The sequence below is a fragment of the Lates calcarifer genome, linkage group LG18, assembly GCF_001640805.2.
Source record: "Lates calcarifer isolate ASB-BC8 linkage group LG18, TLL_Latcal_v3, whole genome shotgun sequence".
NCBI lineage: Eukaryota > Metazoa > Chordata > Actinopteri > Centropomidae > Lates > Lates calcarifer.
In genome coordinates this window covers 5068889-5086152 of record NC_066850.1, presented here as the reverse complement: position 1 = coordinate 5086152, position 17264 = coordinate 5068889, and the positions used below count along the sequence as shown (strand labels likewise).

The 17264-nt window shown below is 41.2% G+C and overlaps 1 protein-coding gene across 1 annotated transcript; it reads right to left on the bottom strand.

The window, feature by feature from the left end:
- Positions 1-273: 273 nt before the first annotated feature.
- On the bottom strand, positions 274-13230 carry nudt4b (nudix (nucleoside diphosphate linked moiety X)-type motif 4b). Its single transcript, XM_018686987.2, has 5 exons — positions 12680-13230; positions 5897-6007; positions 4391-4435; positions 4094-4181; positions 274-3382 (listed from the first exon to the last, which is right to left on the bottom strand). The coding sequence occupies exons 1-5, from the start codon at positions 12773-12775 to the stop codon at positions 3162-3164; spliced, it is 561 nt and encodes a 186-aa protein (XP_018542503.1). The 5' UTR covers positions 12776-13230; the 3' UTR covers positions 274-3161.
- Positions 13231-17264: the final 4034 nt, after the last annotated feature.

The following is a 17264-nucleotide window of genomic DNA, read 5'->3' as shown; positions in this document are numbered from 1 at the left end:
TCCCTGCTGAGAATGGAGGGTGTGGGTGGGAAATGACCCACATTTTTACCATGGGGCCCTACAGCAGGTTAATCTGGTCATGAGTCAAAATCTATTAATACTCTAAACCTTCACATCTTTTTTCTTTTGAGTGGGTCATCAGCTGCTGGGTCTCTCCTTATCTTTTAATATGGTTACCTGCTGCTGCTAGAAACAAAGCTGCTATACAATATTATTAAGATTCATGTGGTTAATATGAATTGTGCTAAAATGAACGATCAACAACAGCTGCAGTAAGATTTTTCCCCTTTAATGCAATCTTTTCTCAAAAACAATCTTTCCAGTCCAGCTCTTTAAGTCACTTTCACATTTAACTTTTCTGTGCATAATATTCATGAACAAATGGTGACAAGTCTTTAGTTTGCTTTGATTCAAATGTGCCTGACACATCATTACAACATTACAATGTGTTCAGCAAACATTCAAGGTGTCCAAATCCACAACAACCACAGTCATTTAGCAGACACTTGTGTCCTGGCTGTCTTACATTTCTGTGTTTGAGCACATACATTTTTTACTGTGGGTTTCTTTTGCTGACATGTTTTAGCCATAAAAGGACACAGTCATAGATCAATATAGACCCCACAGCATTTCAACAAGTAGAGAAGGAAGGTGTTTCATGGAGCATTGAGCTGCAAAACAGCAGGATTAATGGGCTTCAGTTAAATTTATGTTGATTTAGATTGCAGTCAAGTGGATGTTAAAACAGTACGGGGTAAGGAATAAGTGCCTAATCATAATTTCAGTTATGGAGGATGTAGTCAGTCCCTTTCCCACATGATAGATGATTACATTTGGAGATAACATTGATTAATCAAATAAAACAATGTTTAAGATCTTATTTCACAGACTTGCTGACCTAAAGGTGTGTATAAAGTTTACATCCCATCTGAACACCAACAAACTTTATAATTTGGCACATCATATTTCATCAATCCACAATGTACACTTCACATACACTCAGGTTTAAGGTGGTTGGAGTTCCTATTTCACCCATCAAACAAGGCTGAAAGTTGATGAGAAGATTTGAAGCATGACACAAATCAGTGCTGCACGGGAAAACCTAAGAGATGAGATGTGTTTAAACTCATTCATTTCTTACCAAAGCCTCAAAAACGTTGCTCTGATCAGCACCATCCTGCTTTTATTCTCTAAAACTGTAGTTTTTTCCTCAAAATGTTACATATTTTTGTAATAATCTGTAGTCATTAATACTCAGACTTATGTGCTTGCTTGTCCATAACAAACACAACTTAATTAGCATGATGCTATATATATATTTTGTTGAAAAAAAAGAAAAAAGCATCAAGTTCTTTACTTAACACCTCAAAAATACTGAGGCTCTAGTTGGTAATTTTTCTGTCAACCTAATTCTGTGCTGTCTTTGTACATCTCATTCTGAAATTCACCTCTTAATTCATTATGGACCAAATCACATTTTAAAATGCATTAATTCCACCAACTCTATTTCACACGAAACACAAACCAACCAGCCATTGTACTCTAAACCTGTGGCACATTGTTGCTGATACAAACATATGGTACTGTACATACTCAGTGAGGCTTTTCTACACGTGTTTTTCTGCCGTTTGTACATTGTTAAAAAATATATAAAATATTAAGAGAATTTTTTTTACAGGTTCATTCAGGTTAAAAACACATTTTCAATGTTTCTCTTCAAAGCTATTTACAAATCTCTGTATGGTTACCAGTCGTCATTCAGCTGTCGACACAGGAGTGAGGAGGTGGATGAATAAGCAAAAAATAATGTTATTTAATTATAATACTTCTGAGGGGGGATTTTTACCTTTGATTGAAAACATATCGTCATGAGGCAGACAGAAACATGGGGGAGGGGTTTTAGTCCCAAAAATTCTGTTTGCTTCCACAGTAACCAAAACAATTAGTACAAGAGTTAAATTAAAGCTGCATTATTTTTTAAAATCAAAAAATAATTAATCAATAATGAAAATGATGATTAGTCATAGCCCTAGATACAATTAATTTTAGTTACATGTGGATGGTAAACCAAAAGAATTGCACCGTACATGGACATTATGAAACAAATACCTAAGGCAAAGACCTACTTTGCATTGTTAAATAGTTTAACTTTGACAACATGGGAAAAACCATGCGTTGGATAAAAGTTATGTGACTTTAAACAGACAACAGAGCAGTTTGTTGCATCAGTCAACGTTAGCTGACCTGTAATTCACTGTAAACACAGCAGTGTTGTGTCAAAGGATATCGAACAGCGTCGTGACTCCAGATCCAGTTTTCAGTTTACTGAGGTAGCAACTCACTGACAGCTTTTATCAGGGCAACTTTTATCTCATTTTGTTCTCGTTTTTGTATTTGTTGATACAAACTGTTTAAAATACTTGAGTATGTTCGCTTTAGTTACTTTTATTTTAAGTGGATTCATCATTTTTAGGCAAATTAACCTAAAAAAACATGAATAATCAATGACTACATTGTGTAAAGAAAGATCCCACTTCACATTAAAACACAAAAGGAGATTCTTCTCAATGCTCAGGTGTATTTTTTTAAAGTTAGATCCATGTAGTTTATCATGATATTTGGTTGTTATCATCATGGATCGATGACAAAGACATTATTCAGTCTGGAAACATTCCCCACGTGGACGTGCTTTGGGGTCAATTACCCTTTTTATTGACTAGAAAGCATCCATTCTGCTAAAAGAAACTAAAAATGACCGTTAGTGACATTAAACGACCCAAATACAACATTCGTACAAAGTTTCTATAAGGCATTCCTTTGCCAGGTCATTCACGCCAGCAGAGTCTGCAGCTTCCTCTTCCCACACTTCAACTCATCAGTCTGGTGTTTGCCAGCAAAAGGAAAGGGGTTTTTGAGTTGTAGCCATATCCACAGTTTTTCCTGTTGTAGATGTGAGCTGTACCAGCTTCTCCTGCTCAGCCACGTGAGTCTTTAACACAGTTCTGGCAACGGCTTTGGTCTGTCCTGCAGCTAAGACTAGAAATTATACATTACAAGAGAGCCAGAACTCTAAAGAGTCATTAGATTCATGCAAGACTGTACAGACTTTCAGTGAGCTGTCCCGTGCTGGACAGGACAGAAAAAAAGGTTTAGGTGCAGTCCTATCTGCAGGAGGAGCCCAACACGCTCCCCGTCGAGGGCGTGGTGGCGGTGGCGCTGTAATGGGGGTAGTTGTCGTTTGGCGGCGGGCTCGGGAGGATGGAGTTCCCGTTGGTGGGTGAGCAGCTGAGCTGGAGCCTCCGCAGGTACTCGGCGTGGACCGGTTTGTGGCTCTGCAGCACTTTGATGGCCTCTTCCACGGTGAACCACTCCCGCTTACGGCCTGCAGGGGGAGACAGAGGTTAATGTATGAGTTAAGAAGCTTTCATATTGGGTCATCAAGACTGTATCTCCAAATATAATGCAATAAGACAGCCACAACATGCAAATGCTCAATTTTCTGTTATTATACAAATACTTATGTAATACAGCCTGCAACAAAGACACCAGGTGCTCTCTTCCTTTCACACAGCTTGATTTGAACTGTATCAAAGCTTTTTCTTCTGCTATATATGCAGCAGTTTCCACAATTTCAATGTTCTCCTAAACTAACTGGTTAAAAAGATGAATTAAAGCAAAGTGAAGTAAGATATCTGATCTTGAGGACCACATACACATGACTGCATGTGTATACATATGAAAATATGACACATATACCTACATATGTGCATGCATATACAAAAACAGACAGCACATGTGCTTAAACTTAAATTTCAAAACAAGAAAATGGCAAATGCAGCAGGCTCTGGTTTACACTCACAGACACTATAGGCTGCTCTGCACGTTAAAAACTGACAGCTGTAATATACTGCAGCTAAGATCAGTGGCCCAGATTTATAGGCAGCTGTTGTCACTGCACAGCCCACTGCTCATACAGTCTCCATACAATACAGTCACCTTCAAAAATACAGTATTTTGGAGAAGGTGAAATACACACACACACATAGCAAATGCCTCTGCAAACATTCGTGAGAAAGTGAAGGGGAAACTGTACCGATGTTGACAGAGTCCTCCCAGGCCTCCAGGGTTTCTGTCACAGTCAACACATACACGTACGTCCGGTGCTTCCGATCTTGGTTTTGCTTTAGGGGTCAAACGGAAAGGAAACAGAGCATTTAATGATAACACAAAACCACCCACCTGATATTAGTAATTGATTTCCTCATCTGCTGAAGTGTCAATAAGCACAGTATCCTGACACCGACAGGGGGCTTTTAATTTGAAATTTATATGATCACTTTATATGATCATTTGTGCACTTTAATATACACAGAGTGTGTGGTAGGCTCACCTCAAACACACCGAGCAGGCGTCCTAGCTTGCCCTTCACACCGGCCTGAGGAAGAAATGAAGACAAAACATTAAAATGGGCTTTTTTTTCTTCTCTCCAGACTGGTTCTAGTCTGCAGGACAGACAGACAAGTAGAGGACACAACAATCACTCACAATGACAAATAGAGGGTGAAAACAATAGACTAAAACCACAGACTGTAATTTGTGTCAAAACATTGGGTACTGAGTATTACATTTCAATGTTATAAAGAACTCCGGGTCCACCTCTGTGTACTGAACTCAACTGTGACCTCCCAGGCTTTGTTTTGATATAGAAATGCTTGACAAACAATTCCCCAAGCATGAAAACTAAACTAAACTAAACTGTGGAATATATCCATGTGCCAAGACTGAGAGAGTTTATTTTTGTCCTCTGTGGCCTCACAGCTTCTTCAGTTTTTGTAGAAGCTGTCAGTCAAGCTATAGTTGTTATTTATCTTGAAGGTGTAATGATGTCTCTGTAGAACAATGTTTAAGGACATTATATAATAATAATTGTCATTATCAATCATTTGTACTGTCCTGCTGCCTGGGAAAAAACCTGGCATGAATCCTGGAGGGAAATTATAACGGAAATGTAATTACATCCCTTTCATAACACCTAACAGTTGTTTTATTAATTCAGATGCACTTCACAGGAATCAAATTACTGTGACATCTGTCCTTTCCCCTTCTCAGTGTACTTCACAAGTGTCACTCGGTCCCCCGGATGAGTCCAGCGAGCTGGAGCTGCTGGGGTCTGTGAATGCACAGGAATCCAGCGAGGAGCCAAGTTTAGACCGCTGACGTGGCCTGAGAACACAAGGTTCTCAACCGAGCTGGGACCTCTGGAATACCAGCCCTGGTCCTCAGTCACCCGGCTACTGACACCGTGGCCCTTCAAAAATCTCGCCCCCTTAACACGCGTACTGCTGCCGACCACGCAACTCCAGTTCTTTTACTGGAAATGAGTGCTGGCAGAGGGCCGTGAGAGAGTCGCAGGGTAATTCTGAGGATGCACAGACGGGTATTTGAGCAAGATTTCTGATAATAATGACGACTACAAAGAACGTTCCCCATCCAAAACACTGCAGGGGTAACGTCAGCAGCCATATGTCATCTCAAACGGCCTCGGAGCGGATTCTGACCCCAAATTTACCAAGTCACTCTGTAAAAATGTGACGTATACATTATATTTTTACCTCGTTTTCAACATTACAGCAGTATTTAACTTTTTCTTAAGGCTGTTTTGACCCTTGCAGCAAGAGTTAAGTTCCTGCAGTTTTGACTTTTACATAAGCAGCTGTGGCTCCACTTCCAAAGAGCAATTTTACATGCTCTTTTAGGTCCTTGTTATATAACAGACAGGTGGTCTTTGGATGTGGGTTAAGATCACAATGATGCAATTTTTTGGTTGGAAACCATCTGGGGGTCGAGACTCGGTTAACGTGAGGTTAAAACAACACGAATCCACAGGTTTATTCACCTCCTCAAACACCTCTCGCACTGCGGCGCCGCACGGCTCCTCCTCCGGCTCCATCCCTCCTCCGGGGACGATCCACTGGTCCGGGTGCCGACTGCTGCTGACCAGCAAAACCTGTCAAAGGAAAAAAAGAAAACACACAACTTAAAGAAATATAGACATAGACACTTCAGAGGGTTGTTGATTCAGATTTGCCTCATTGACTTCACACCTCTTCTCCAGTGGCCATGACTTCGCCTATCACATTGAAACTGAGCTCGTAGACATGAGCCATGACCCTCTGACCCTTTTGACTCAAGTCTCAGGGACCGATGACTGATGATGCCTCTGCTATTTATTCTCTGTTGTTGCTCACAGGATCCTGAATCTACCACAGCATCCATACAGTCCCATTAAACATTCATTTCTGTCAGATAAACCGTCCTCGGAGTTACTGCACGACCTTAACCAACCAGAGCAAAACTATTTAATTCCATCATTTTGTGGGTTCTGTGGGTGCACGTAGCTTCCAACACAACATGACCCCAGCAAACAATGTGTGTAAAACCACACTCAAAATCTCAGTGCTCTCCTGACCGCCCTACGCAGGGTTTGAATTACACTACAGTTGCAGTGTGCTCTGATACGTACAGATCAGATGTGCCTGTGTGTGCGGTTTGGGGTGGTTTCCACGTAGCAACCACAACAGACTCGAGCACACACACCTGCTGTAAACATTATCACATGTTGTGTGAAGCCATTCAATCATTGTTAAAACACAGTCTGACAGCGCACAGGTCGTAATGATATCAACAGCCACATACAAGACTTACAGTCAATTCAGTTTATTTACTTGTGATTCGACTGCGTTTTCTGAATCTCACAGCGTTTAATTTGCCACATTATGTGAATTTTGGCATATTTATATGACACAAACATACAAACAAATCTGTTACACCACATGGGGGCAAGGAACATGACCATTAACAGCACCTGAGGAGCAACAGAGTCTTCCCTGAGGTCACTCAGGCTTGTTATCTTTTGTTTATGATCATATTAACACCTCTTATGCATCTTCAGCAATCAGTAAATGTAAATATACATTCAAGAGGGAAACATGTGTTAAGCAGCTTGCACGGCAGATGGTGGCACCCACCTCCGCCACCCATCCGATCGCCATACCCAGTAATCTGCCAGAGGAGTCAGCCTGTCACTTAATCCTAACTCAGCTTTCGTATGTTCTCTAATGGGATTGTGTGGCAGCAGAGGCCTCCTGAGGCTACTCCGAGGCCTGGGGGCCAAACCGATTGGGCGGCACATGCCCCTGAGGGCCCTCGGCTGCGAGCGGCGTGTCGACTGCTGCCTTCCTCACGTGCCGCACTCACTCAGCTCAGCCACCTGCTAATGCCCAGACGATATAGGTTAGGACGAAGGGGGAAGGGAGGCAGACGGTGCAAATGTCAAGTATGAAGATGTGGATTAAGTGTATGCACGCTCAGTCAACACTTTCCACAGATGAAAAGGTTCAAGAAAAACATACAACAGGTGTTTATCCTATATAACAGGTGGAGGTCTTATATAGTTTAGAGTGAGTGGTGTGCATTAAAGGAAGGGACATTTACAGCACAAGGAGTGCAGAACTCGACGTCCTCTCAGCAGAGTGCAAACTGTAAGAAATGTGCAAAGTTGAACCTCATAACCTGCTCTCTGAGGAACAGGATGAACTTTAGTCCTCCAGTCAAGTATTTTTTTTAAACTAAGAAAAAACTTGGGCATTATCTTTGGAAGATTCAGAGCCTCCCTTTGCTTCTGCTGTCCAGGAATACATGTGTTACATGTAACAAGGATTTATCTGTTTTCATGTGACTGTGTGAAGTACTTCCACACGGCATGACATAATGAAAGATTCATCCGTTCTTTGTGTTTTGGATGTGTTGGAGATTTCTCCTACCTCCAGCCCTCGCTGTCTGATTGTATGTGTCTGTGTGTTGAGCTGCAGCCAAACAGGCTTAAAGGGAGATCACTGGTGTCAACGTGTCCTAAGCCGACAGTGTGTGGTTGTACACAAAACAAAAGCCAACCGAGCTTCCGGGGCAGCGAGGACAAAGCTGATTTCTGCTCTGCTTGTTCCATTTTTATCTTTCCCGTTGTCGTCCCGTCCTCAGAATACAGAGCGGGCTACATTTAGTTTTGTTTTAATGAATCGAGGAATGTAGAGCACTGAATCAACATATTACAAACTGTAGATAATTAAGAATTTGCTACTTCACATGTGCTGCTGAGATGAATGCAGCTATTAGTTTTATGAGAGGGAGCAGCAGGGGTTTGGCACTGCCTTTGAGCTTTGCTGAAGGACAGAACAAAATCAAGCCTGCATGCCATGCCAATTCACTGAAATAAGTATTTAAAAAGAGAGTATCTAAAGTTCATTACAGCTCTTACAAATTCATTACAAATGAGGGCTGGGCGATAAAACAGTAACAATGATTATCGCAATATAAATAAAATTTTATCACGATACAGAAATAAAAAAAGTGGTTGGTAAGCGCTTAATATAATTAGAGCAAAGAGCAAAGAAATGAGTCAAGAGCTGCCAATCCCATCACAGGAAAAGAGGTATACATTGCACAAGTTAGATTGTCAATTAAAAAAAAGGTAGAATTTCATCATTATAATTGATTTTCTACCTCATATTTGCTAGATGTTCCACTGTTTGGTAAGTGTTTGTCAAGTTCCGACCATAAAGAATTAAAACCACAATTAACTTTCACTCAGGAGCAAAAATCAGCCTTTAAACATGAATGAGATAATGATCAGTTGATAACGATAATTAGAGCCAGCCACAGTTTGGGCCATACTGCCCAGCCCTATTACAAAACTGTCATTTTTATTTAGTTAAATTAGTTGATCATATGGTAACTGTACAACCACCCTTGGGAACATGTAACAAGCATTATAATCTATACCTCAGATTCAGCTCCATAGGCTACGTTTGAAAGCGTGACAAAAACAAAATAACTCACACCGTCATGACAGATAGGTCAACGGTCACCTGACAGCTGAACTCTGAGCACTGAAAACCCACTTATATTTGGAAAGAGGGGCAGGGTGAAGGAGAAACCCTAGAGGGAATACTGCAGTGTTTCCCAGTGACATTTCCCTGTCCCCTGGGCCCCCATCCCTGAAGAGGGAGGTGGGCAAAGTCTGAGGCAACATACAGTAAATCTCCTCTGTGTAATCAAAAACACTATGGACAAATGTCAGATGCAAGAACAAGCTTCTTGTTACTGATTTAGAAAAGAAAAACCACTCAGTCTTACTGGTAGTAAAACATGACAGCAAATCCTCTGACATGGCCTCAAACAGTGACGGCAGGCAGGAATATTCTGGAGGACATAAACACCTCCTCCTCCCCAAGGAGGAACGCCTGTAGCTGTCAAATAAAGAAGGTTCCAAATGCCAGGCCAGGCCAGGCCAGGCTGGGCCGGGTGCCGGCAGGAGAGAATGATGGAAAGTCACAGACAGTCGAGTACACAAATGCAAGGGCAGAATCAATAGTGCTAAGACAGTAATGCAGTCGCTGCATTACACAGGTATCAACAAATAAGAGGAGTCATAAAGAGGGAGACAAACAGCAGGGGGCAAAGAGAGAGGGAGACTGAACGCCTCCATTTTTGATTTTATGGTGAAGCATCCACTCACACTGATAACCCCCCCGCCATTTCCACTTTGACATTATTTACAATCTGCTGCAGTTTCTCCAATACCCACCCACAAGGTTATAATCTGATAAACATGGAGGTTATTGCTGGAGCTGTTGGTAGCAATTCATTTCTCTCATTCTCACATTGATAAAAGCTTCTGCCGAACACTGACCAACAGAGTATGTCTCATATCACAAATCAGTTAGTGTAAACATGCATTAACTGATTTGTTGGATTTCATACAGTGAACTTGTTGCTACCTTATTCATCCAGCAGATTCAGAGGAAGATTATAATTCATTATGGGTCACTTTCTTGGCCACCTGGCAAAATATAAGTCCAGTGTTCACTTTGCTTTTAGCTCTGTTTTTGTTCTACATCAACTCCTGAGGGAAAAATCTGGCTCTTTAGCTGCTGAATGCTGCAATACAGCACGTTCGGCAGCTAACTGCTAACTCTGCCTGCCTTGTTGGTGCGAGGCAGGTAACATACAGTTTGTTTTTAGAGTTTTCCCATCAAATGGAAACAATGATTCAAGTTGTACGGGTGCTGTACTTTAGATACCAATTTTATTATTTCTGAGAAATGAATGAAAGTTGTGATGAAATCATTTCCACTGAAGCTGCTAACAGCTTCACACCCACATATCTGTGGCTTTCACTGTGCGCATCACAGTATCCAATAAGAATATTGATATTTAAACATAAAGCTGGGAAATTATGAAGGAAATGTTTGTACAAACACTCACTTGTTTTCATTTGAATTAAATGTATGATTGAGCAGTCTTTATTCATTTCATCTTTTAGAAAAACTCAAATACATTGGGACTACTTACCTAAACATGGGTTTCTCCAACCTATCACTGCATTATTATGATGTAAAATAATTAAAGAGGCTTTCTTGGCACACAGGCCCCAAACAACTCACACGCTGTTAAACTCAGGTGGCTCCACTCAGATATCACTGCTGTCCCTGTGCACTGTCAGGTTCCTGCTTTCCCCTGTTGGGAGTTTAATTGCTGTCGGAGTACCTCACCCTGAGGGCTCAGCTTTCTCCTTTCCTCTCCAAAACAAAACACTCGAGCAGCATGCGTGGCTCTTATTTCACCACAGTTGGGTCTCCTGTGTCTAGGAACTGATTGTGTATGTGTAGGCATGTGTTTAACAAAGGTTTTGATACCACAAAGGCCAAAATCTCAAGCTTCTTTAAGCAGAAAATGGATATTGTTATCAGTGCACCAGATTGGTTCTTTTACTTTGAGCAGTGTCATCTCTGTGATTGCATGAGCAGACATGCTTGTCAGAGCCTGAAAATCCTGATGGTGATGGTCACACCTACACACTTCTGTTGTCACAATACTCTCTGACTGTCCTTTTATGTAATTACAAGTTTTAACTAAAGCATCACAGTGTACAAACAAGTTCTGAGAAAAACAGCAAAAATGCAGGTGCACAGTTTATAAATAGATAAAAAAAGATAAATCTCAGATTTAAATCACCAGTTTTATCAAATCTGATTTTTAAAAACTCAGACATAATGATGACATAACATCCGTGCATATGTATGCCAGAGGATATGCTTGTGTGTGTGTGCAGATCTTCAGATCTGTGTGTTGTGCAGGCAAACACCGGAGGGGCCAAGGCAGAGCTCTTCATGCCCGTCTACTGACACCAGACTGTTTTTATTGTATATTGTGTAACAGTCTGTTTATGCCGCGCTCAAAGAGGAGGCTAAATTTAGACAATATGCCACAATACAAGAGATATGGCCCTGATGTTTTTGACATAAACACGACTTAGTAGTAATACCCATGCATGGCTATTGTTAGTCCAGGTAAGCATATATGTAAGAATAAGGTGTGAGTGACCCAAAACATTACTCAGAGAACTTAATATATCATGGGCTCACCACAGCTTTTGTCAAGAGGGACATTTTCTGTAAAAGTCTTATGTAAAATGATTTTGTGTGCGTGTGTGTGGATTTGTCAATATTTTGGGATTCACTTTGACATTGGATTTTTTGTTGGGTTTTTGTCCTTGTATCCTGTGCAAAAATAAAGAAAAATCAAATAAGAAAATTTAAAAGTGAGTTAAACAAAGCATATTATGTTAAAAAAACAATCCAACACTATCTTATGTTAGCTCTTTTAATAGGTTAATATCTTGGGAACATCACAGCTAATGAATTTTTAATTAGGACTGGAGTGGAAAACACTGCTGAAGGCTACGGAAATCTCTTCTAAAGTGGCTCTTCCGTGTCGTATATCACCGAGAAAAGTCTTCAACACACAGCAGCAATAAAAGTCTGTCACCCCATATTCATTATTTACATAGTGAGGGCCCCTTTAAATCCTCATCCACATAATTGCTACGCAGCTGCCCGCTCAAGGCCGGCGGGATGCAGCAGTATCATGAATGACCACTGCCTGGTCATGGATGCTTGCCCTGTCGTGGTATTAAATATGGTGAGGTGACTCGACATTTGACAGATATATTTAATAATAGACTTGTGGCCTATAATCTCATCTCCTCACTCAACCCGAACCGCTGTTGAACCCGCTATTAAAGGAAACATGCAACAGAGAGCCTCGCCCCCTCTGCGTTCGCTACTCCAAGCTAGCAAGAGGCTAAAAGGAAGTACGGCGAACGCGTCTTCAAAATAAGACATTCATGTTAAATCGAAGCAGAGTTTCGAATGGGGGTCCAAGTCAGGGGGTTTTATTTTGAAAGCCGTGACCGTTAGTCGCGTGTTGTTAAGTGAGGCACCCTTGACAACGGTCATTTTTCTCTTTTCTCTACGTGCTCCTCAAACTAGCCTAAACTGGATAGCCCAAGGCGCATCAGCAGCAGGACGGCAACACAAACCAAAACAGTGGCCTTGAGAGAAACAGAAAAACAGTGGAAATGTAGCTACCCCCAGAAGAAGACGCCACAAAAAAAAAAACAAAAAAAAAAAACACATGTATTATTAAAGAATATTAGCAATTTTATTTATATTCCCTCCCCTGTGCTGTCTGAATGACTGGGTGCAGACTAGGCCACAAAGTCATGCATATTGTTCAAAAGGTCCATTTACACACAACGTTACACTGCGGGGTCTCTTACCTCTTCTTCACGTTCATTCTTAAAGCACAGACACGCTGCCCGTTTCTTAAAGCCCTCGCCATCGTACGTCCTGGTCTGGTTCGGTTTGAGCTTCATCCTGGGTTTTAATCTGCCTCCTTCAACTAGAACCGGCAAAAACAACAGAGAGGGGGAGAGATAGAGAAGAGACCGGGGGTCGGGGGCGGGAGGAGGGGGGGCGTCCAGCGAGTTAAGAGCGGAGCCGCCGCATCGTTGCTGCTCTCTGCATCCGTGGTCCGAGATGGTCAGTCATAAGAGGAGAGAGGAAAGGAGGAGGCGGGAGGGGGAGAGCTTTGCTGGAGAGATGATCCAAAGGTACCCGACAGACTCTCCTGGATTTTTCCTCACAAAAAGCAGCGCGTCTGGGAGGCGTGTGGGTCTGTGTGTATGCAGAAGTCCCGCAGGCAGAGAGCTTATGTAGACTACAGCCTACACAGCACTGCCCTTCTCTGCGTCCATTTGCGCACGGCCGCTGACTCAGTACAATGAACAGGCAGACTGGAGTTTTTAGACATCCAGATCACTCCTCTGAGGCAGCGATGAGCTCATTGGTTGGCCGACTCTCAGTGGGCGGGGCTACGTCCCTGGTCAAAACAGTGGTAAAAACAAATGCGTAATTTGTGCTGATTTTCACCAAACTGGCGCAGCAGCAGCAGCAGCAGCAGGGCATGAGACTATTTGTGCCCTGTGTTTTCTACGAGTGCGCAGTTCACCTGCAATTATAATCAGTAACAGTGTTTTACAGATACCTTCCAATCATTTTCAGGTGTTACCTATTCAGTTAAGTATTATATTTGCAGTACATTTTACTTACCATGCAGTACATTTTACCACATTTCTTGGTCTAGACAATGTCAAATTTAAATATATTGAGTGTAATAATATTTAAATCAGCCCATACAAAGATAGAAAGTCACAATATGTGTCCTAGGAAGACAGCTTAATATCTAAAGAAATGAGAAAACATCCTTACTGTGAACTGTAATGTGACTAACATAAATGGGAACAAGACTAAATGACACATCAAAGAGGAAATGTATTTTTCAAAATAAAAGTTGTGTTAAAATCAAACTGATTTTTTTGGATGAAAGACCCAAAGTTCAAATTCAGCCCTAACATCACAGTGTGTTTTCCTTTTTCACAGAAGACATTTTGTCATGTCATAGCAGATAAGCTGTTTCAGTGTCCTGGTATTTCTCATGCAGCTTCACTGCCACACTGTCATGGCTTACTGGTATACTTCGTTAATGTTACTAGCAACACCTGTTCCTTTCCTACTATGGCAACTCAAAACGTTAGGTGTGGAAAAGGCCTGTCTTGGAAATGGAGGATTATAGGTTCAGTCCACACCCTGCTCTGCTCTGTCTCAGTGTGGTAGAGAAAGCACCAATTCTGAAATCAAAGCTGAAAACATGTTAATCAGACCCCAACAGGCCTGGAGCTTCACTTCTCCCTGATTTATTAAGCCTCAGGCTCAGCTCAGCATTAATGCCATTTAAAGACAATGAATAAAACCAGCCCTGTTATAATCTCATGTATTCGTCATGATAGCCATGACATTTTAATTGCACTTTTATGGGAGTTTTCTAATGGGAGTTCCATGTGTCAAGTTCCACCTGTAATATAAACACACCTAACACACATACCTGTGTTGGTGTATTTGCTGAAGGAAAGCTGCCTGTATAATACATGTTACATGAAGTTTTTCATGTTCAAAGGGTCATGTGGCTTGAAAAAACAAAACTGAGCACCACAGTGTTGTCTAGTTTTTGTGTCTTTTGTTGGCAAAAATTGTGCACAAGATCACGTACTACATGTCCGGTAGTTAATGTGGTGGTTACATCAAATCCAGTGTGTTGAGAAATCAATCAGCGACTCCCCTCTTTCACTGAATTTACATCATATCTGAGGTCATTTTCTGAATGTGAAAAAAATTAGGGAAGCAGCCTTTTCACAATCATTTAAGCATTTTGACGAGGTGGTTTGGTGGTTTATGAAAGCGCGTGTGTTTTAACTGCAGGTCAGAGGTCACTGTGTTGTAACAGAGGCTGTTAGAGGAGGGGACTGTCTCTGTGAATAAGCACCACTCCTGACTGCTCCTCCTGACTAAACACATTAGAGTAAAATCTGTCTCTAATCATATCTGATGGCACTCCCATGTTGTGGCTGGATTCATGTTAAACTCCTGTGATGTAAGGTGAATGAATAACACTGTCCCTTCCCTCTGTAAAGACCCAACAGGTGGGGTTTTATATATTTCAGCTGCATCATAGGTAGCTGTAATTTATTAACTGATTAAATGAAAAATGTAGTCACAGGTTCAACAATCTGGGATACCAATGACAGTTTAAATACGTCTCCAGGTGCTTTAACATCCTCCTTCACCCTCAGTTCACCTTTGACCCGCAGGCCGAGGAGGATCCACATGTTGTAACTTCCCAGATAACATCAAAAGCCAAGTGACCTCCAGGAGACAAAGCTCATTCAAAGAATTGGTTGGTGAAGATAATCAAGCATTGATGCTTTATCTTTTCTGACTGCCAGCAAAATGTGACAGGTTAACATCTGTAGTAACATAATTACCTTTGACTCTCAATTGTTGTGAGATGTATGTGGGTAGTTTGGAATATTTCAACAACTTTTGCCTTAAAATTTTGAAATTCAGTCAATCAGTAAATGAATCTTATGGACTTTGGTGATCCCTGACTTTTCTTCTAATGCCACCTGTAGATTGACATCTGTGGTTTTGTGCAAAATGTCTCAATAACTATTGGGTTCAGGATGAAGTGTCATAAGTTTGGTGAGACCTAAACTTTTAATGTAGTGCCATCATCAGGTCAAAATTTCACTTAATTCCCTATAATTGAGTTTACAAATACCTTTGTAAAACAAATGACATTCCTATCTCTATTGTACTGTTAATTAGCAACTATTAGCATGCTAACATGCTAAACCAAGGTGGTTAACATGGTAAACAACATCAGCATTAGCTCAAAGCACTGCTGTGTCCGAGCACAGAGCTGCTAGCAGCCTTGGTGTCTCTCTTAACGTGCAGTCTTTTGTTAATTTACCAACAGTGATGATGAGCTCACTGGTGTAACACTCTTTCACCCACATTACCCCCTGGTTGCACACACATTCTGATAATGGCTCTGCAGATAATCACTACATGCTCAAGTCATGTTATCATTTTAATCACAGTGGTCATCACCTGCAACTGACAGAAATCCGATGAGGTTGCATTCAGGTCATCGTGTTACTAGAAGTCATGCGGCATCATCATCTTGTTTTAGTAATGTTATACTGGCATTACACTGATCTGATCTCTAGGGAGATAACTGCAGCACATTACACATATAAAAACCTGGTAATCTTGTTAAAAATAGATTCAATAACTGTTTGTTTTGATATCTACACAAACAGGTGTAAATTGATCATCTAAATGATAGTAAATGTTTAAATGAACAAATGGGTTTCTATATATAGCTCAGGTAACTGTATAGTAATAGTTGATGGATTATGAGATCATCTAAATCCAAAAGTGATTGGAAAAATCTGATTATATAAGTGAGTCTGAGCAGTTTTGGAGGATTATTGCAGGATTAGTCCAATTTTAAAGGATTGTTGTTTGTATCAGGGCTATCATGTTTGGAGATATGTTATAATATTAATGTATTTATAGAACTGTAATGTTGCTGGCAGCTGATATATAATAAGTAATTTATAATGGACTAGAATTGGAAAATAACCTTGCTCCTAACAACAGATGCTCAGTCATGTTATCATCTTAATGGTATAAGTCACCCCAGAGGAAAATAAATCTTTCTGTCATCAGGCTACTCGAAGTGGTTTATCATCATCTTCTTGCATAGCAAAGGAGAGCAATTAAGAGGTCCCCTTTTAGCCGAGGTGTGAGGGGAATAGAGGGATCCAGTTTCTCCTGGCTCTCATCGAGGCAGATGGAGGCAACGAGGAAGCCAGGACCGAGCGTCTGCCTATCGCTGTCCTCGCTTTATCAGGATCGTCAGAGGACATCTGCTTCCTGACGACAAGGTGAGCTCAAACTAACGCATGGAAATGTTCACACAAGTACATAAATATTGCGCCACACTTACATAATGCAGGATATACACAGAGATCTAGTGTACATGTATATTTACACAGAGATACACACACAGACATCCACACTCTCACACTTGGACATGGAGTCTAATCTGCCTCTTCACTTGCCTGTGAGTGGATCACAGTGCAAACTCTGATTACGCGTATAAAATCCTGAGCTGATTAGCTCACCCATAAGTCTCTTCTTTGACCTCAGCGCCAAGCTTTCAGACATGAGGCCTGTGAGGGAATGGCCACTTGCCAGACGGGGGGGAATTAGAGCCGCAGAGCTGAAATACCTCCTGACACCAAAGATGTAAATGTTCTGATAAAGATAACGACAATAAACTATCATTTATCCCCTCCTAAATTTAGTTCATGGGTAATCATGCAGTAGCTATCAGGCTAATTTTAGACTGGGCCATCTGTTATCCAGTAAGATCCCCATTTTTAGACACTCCAGCTC